Source organism: Asparagus officinalis, chromosome 4 (genome assembly GCF_001876935.1).
Source record: "Asparagus officinalis chromosome 4, Aspof.V1, whole genome shotgun sequence".
Lineage (NCBI taxonomy): Eukaryota > Viridiplantae > Streptophyta > Magnoliopsida > Asparagales > Asparagaceae > Asparagus > Asparagus officinalis.
Window position 1 is genome coordinate 3,613,851 of NC_033797.1, and position 3,394 is coordinate 3,617,244.

At 46.1% G+C, this 3,394-nt stretch overlaps 1 protein-coding gene across 1 annotated transcript; it reads left to right on the forward strand.

The window, feature by feature from the left end:
- Positions 356 to 2,212, forward strand: LOC109836259 (3-ketoacyl-CoA synthase 3-like). The gene is given in 3 exon segments (XM_020404120.1): positions 356 to 1,196; positions 1,255 to 1,645; positions 1,647 to 2,212. Coding segments are annotated over 3 exon segments (1,359 nt in total). The 5' UTR covers positions 356 to 543; the 3' UTR covers positions 1,962 to 2,212.

Consider the following 3,394-nt stretch of genomic DNA (forward strand, 5'->3'; position numbering starts at 1 on the left):
CACCTAGCAAATTAAGAAACGTACTTAATTAGCAAAAAATCTTGACTTTACTTTCTAGTACATATTAATCCAGGATTAATGCTCCAATGACCCAAAATATGGGACCAATGGGGTGGGACGGGTGATGTGTCCCTCTCCTATTAGATAATGAGTTGACCATGTCAATTCATTGCCAACTCATTATCCAATAGGGGAGGGACACATCACTAGTCCCACTCTTGGTCTCATATTTTAGGTCTCCGTAGCAGCGTAATCGCTTGACTTTTATTTTTTTTTATTTTTGAAGTCCTATTGGTAAGAGCAGTTGTACATCAAATTAATTTAAGTCCCCTCAGTGCAGGTATCCGAAAAGTTGTTGGCAGGCAGCCAGGCTTAATTTCACGAGGCATGCATTCATAGCTTAGCTTTGTCCTCGATCTCCTTCTTCTCCCCTCAGAACTATATCTACCAACCTCCCTCACTCACTCACTCCATGCAACTCTCTCTCTCTCTCTCTCTCTCTCTCTCTCTAGCTAGCCAGAACCTAAGAAATAAGTAAACACGATGGAGATATTGGTCATACTAACCGCAGTGCTCCTCTCATTCTCTCTCTACCCCCTATACAAGCTCTTCGATCAATGGCGAAACCGGGGGTGCTACCTCATCGACTACGTCAACTTCAGGCCCACCGACGACCGCGAAATCCCCACGGAGTTCTGCGAGTCCATCGTCCGCCGCAACAAGCGCCTCGGCCTCGAAGAGTACCGCTTCCTCCTGAGAATCATCGTCAGCTCCGGCATCGGAGAGCACACCTACGGCCCCCGCAACATCGTCGAGGGGAGGGAGGATAGCCCGACCCACGGCGACTCCCTGCTGGAGATGGACGAGTGCTTCTTCGGGACCCTCGACGCTCTCTTCGCCAGGACGGGCTTCGCGCCCGCGGACGTAGACGCCCTGGTCCTCAACGTGTCCATGTTCTGCCCCGCGCCCTCGCTGTCGGCGAGGATCGTGAACAGGTACCGGATGAGGGAGGACGTCAAGGTGTTCAATCTCTCCGGCATGGGATGCAGCGCCAGCCTGATCTCGCTCGACCTCGTGCAGAACCTGATGAAGTGCCGCAGGGATTGCCTGGCAGCGCTCGTCACGTCGCGAAGTCGATCAGCGCCGAACTGTATTCAGGTGAAGAAGCCGGCTTCTGATGAGCTCGGGAACTGCCTGTTCGCCTCCGGGGGTGCTCGGTATTGACTTTCACAGCCCAGCGGCTCAAAGCTACAGGCCAGCTCCAGCTGAACAGCTGGTCCTGGACCACCTCCGGGAAGAGCAGAGGCCCCACACGCCGCCTTCACACTACCAGAGACGAGCGAGGGACGCTGACAGGCATGGCAGCTCAGCAAGGACATCCCGAAAGGCGGCGCAGCCGCCTGTTCGAAAACATCCGGGTTTTCGCCCCCAAGGTCTGCCGGTCAAGGAAATCGTCCTTACGTCCGCCGCAACGCGGCCAACTCGTCAAGACAGGCTCGGCCCCGTCGAAACTCAACAAGCCGAGGTTCGTCGTGCCGACCTCAAGTCCGGCGTCGACCACTTCTGCGTCCACACCGGGGGAACGGTGGTCATGCGATGGAGTCGGTCAGGCTTACGGCTGAGCGACGCGGACCTGGAGCCGTCGCAGGATGGCGCTTCATCGGTTCGGGAATACGTCGGGGAGCAGTGTGTGGTACGTGCTGGGGTATATGGAGGCAAAGAGGAGGTTGAAGAAGGGGGAGAGAGTGATGATGATAAGTGTTGGGGGAGGGTTTAAGTGCAATAGTTGCCTCTGGACCGTGATGAGGGATTTGGATTGCGGGGATGGTGGATGCGGAGCTTGGAAGGATTGCATCGATGAGTATCCTCCGAAGAGTTTGGTTAACCCTTTCATGGAGAAGTTTGGGTGGATCTTTGATGATGGCAAAACCGCAAACATCCACGAGCTGCTCAATAATTAAAAAAGACTATATATTACAGCTCTTTTCAGAACAACCTGCATGCATAAGTGCCAACGAACGGGATGTTCTGACCATACAAGAAGAAGCTCAATTAGAATCCTATTATACCATTATTAGTGTCATATTATATCATCAAATTCGAAATGTGTATGTTAAGGTCTTGTTTGTCATTATTGTACGTTTGTCTAAAAATATTTAAGGTTGGGGTTGTTTGATAAAATGAAAATATGGAATGCGTGTTGATTTATTTACGGGGTTGTTGAGGGGATTATAATTACTCGCTGGTTAGTTGTTTGTTTATGTGTCGACATTATGCAGCAGTCATAAATAAGGGGCGTGCTAGCTACTTGCAATATTGGAGAGGGGCAGGGATCATAACTATTTCCATGCTGCTACTTGCAGTCCTATAATGGATATGGGTCCTTTTTCCCCCTTTTCTTTTCACAATTTAAATGTTTTAGGAGATAGGTAAGATGTAAGTGTTAGATATAGATGCCCTACATGTAATAATTGTATATTATAACAGGACCTATATGAATATAACATCCTTGTTCAAAATGATATAGTATGCTATTTTGGTCAGTTTTATCTGGTATTTTAATACAGATAAAGTCCTTAGAATGATACTAGACTATCAAACATTCCGGATATGTTCGTAATGAAGAGATCTGATTTGTCGCTAATGTATATTCTAAAATATTCCTAGTTGATGAAGTGTAGAAATGAGACATTATCACTTTGGGAAGACTAGTGTATACTCTATTTCTCCTTTGGTAGGATGATGATCCATCTCTTGGATCATTGATGTGAGGCATCAAGATATAGTATACAGGTGACTCATTAGTGAATGAGTTGACTGAACAACTCACTGAGAACGTCTAGTTGGTAATTATACTTAACTGTCAAATAGAAGTTCTAAAGTGATATAGTACAAAAATAGTCTTTTGACCTGAAGCATGAGTGTAATATCTTATATGTCAGTATAGGTGTACTTAGACTTTTACCTAACCACAGTTCTCATTGAGTTATGCATAATATTTCTTGTTGGGTGCATCCCAAGACATAAGTAGATATTAAGATGCCAAGATGAGATTCGTCTCTCCCAGTATAGGGGGTTGATGTCATAAGATTATTTGATATAACTATAGCGTGAAAATCCTTGGCCAAGGTAAATAAGATAAACTGAGTGTCAGTTTGATCTTAAATGTTATGAGTTTAATATCAACAAACACTAATCGAGCTATTAGGGTTTGAAAAATTTTCATACCCTAGGCTCTATAGTTTAACATGGTTTGACGAAGAGACCCGACTGTACGGTATTATCACTGAGTGGTCCTGATAAAATTATGTAAGCATCTTGCAGATATTTATCACAACTTATACCTGGGTAGTCTTCATGTGTAGCTAGCACCTCTGTTGTACTTGTAGATATG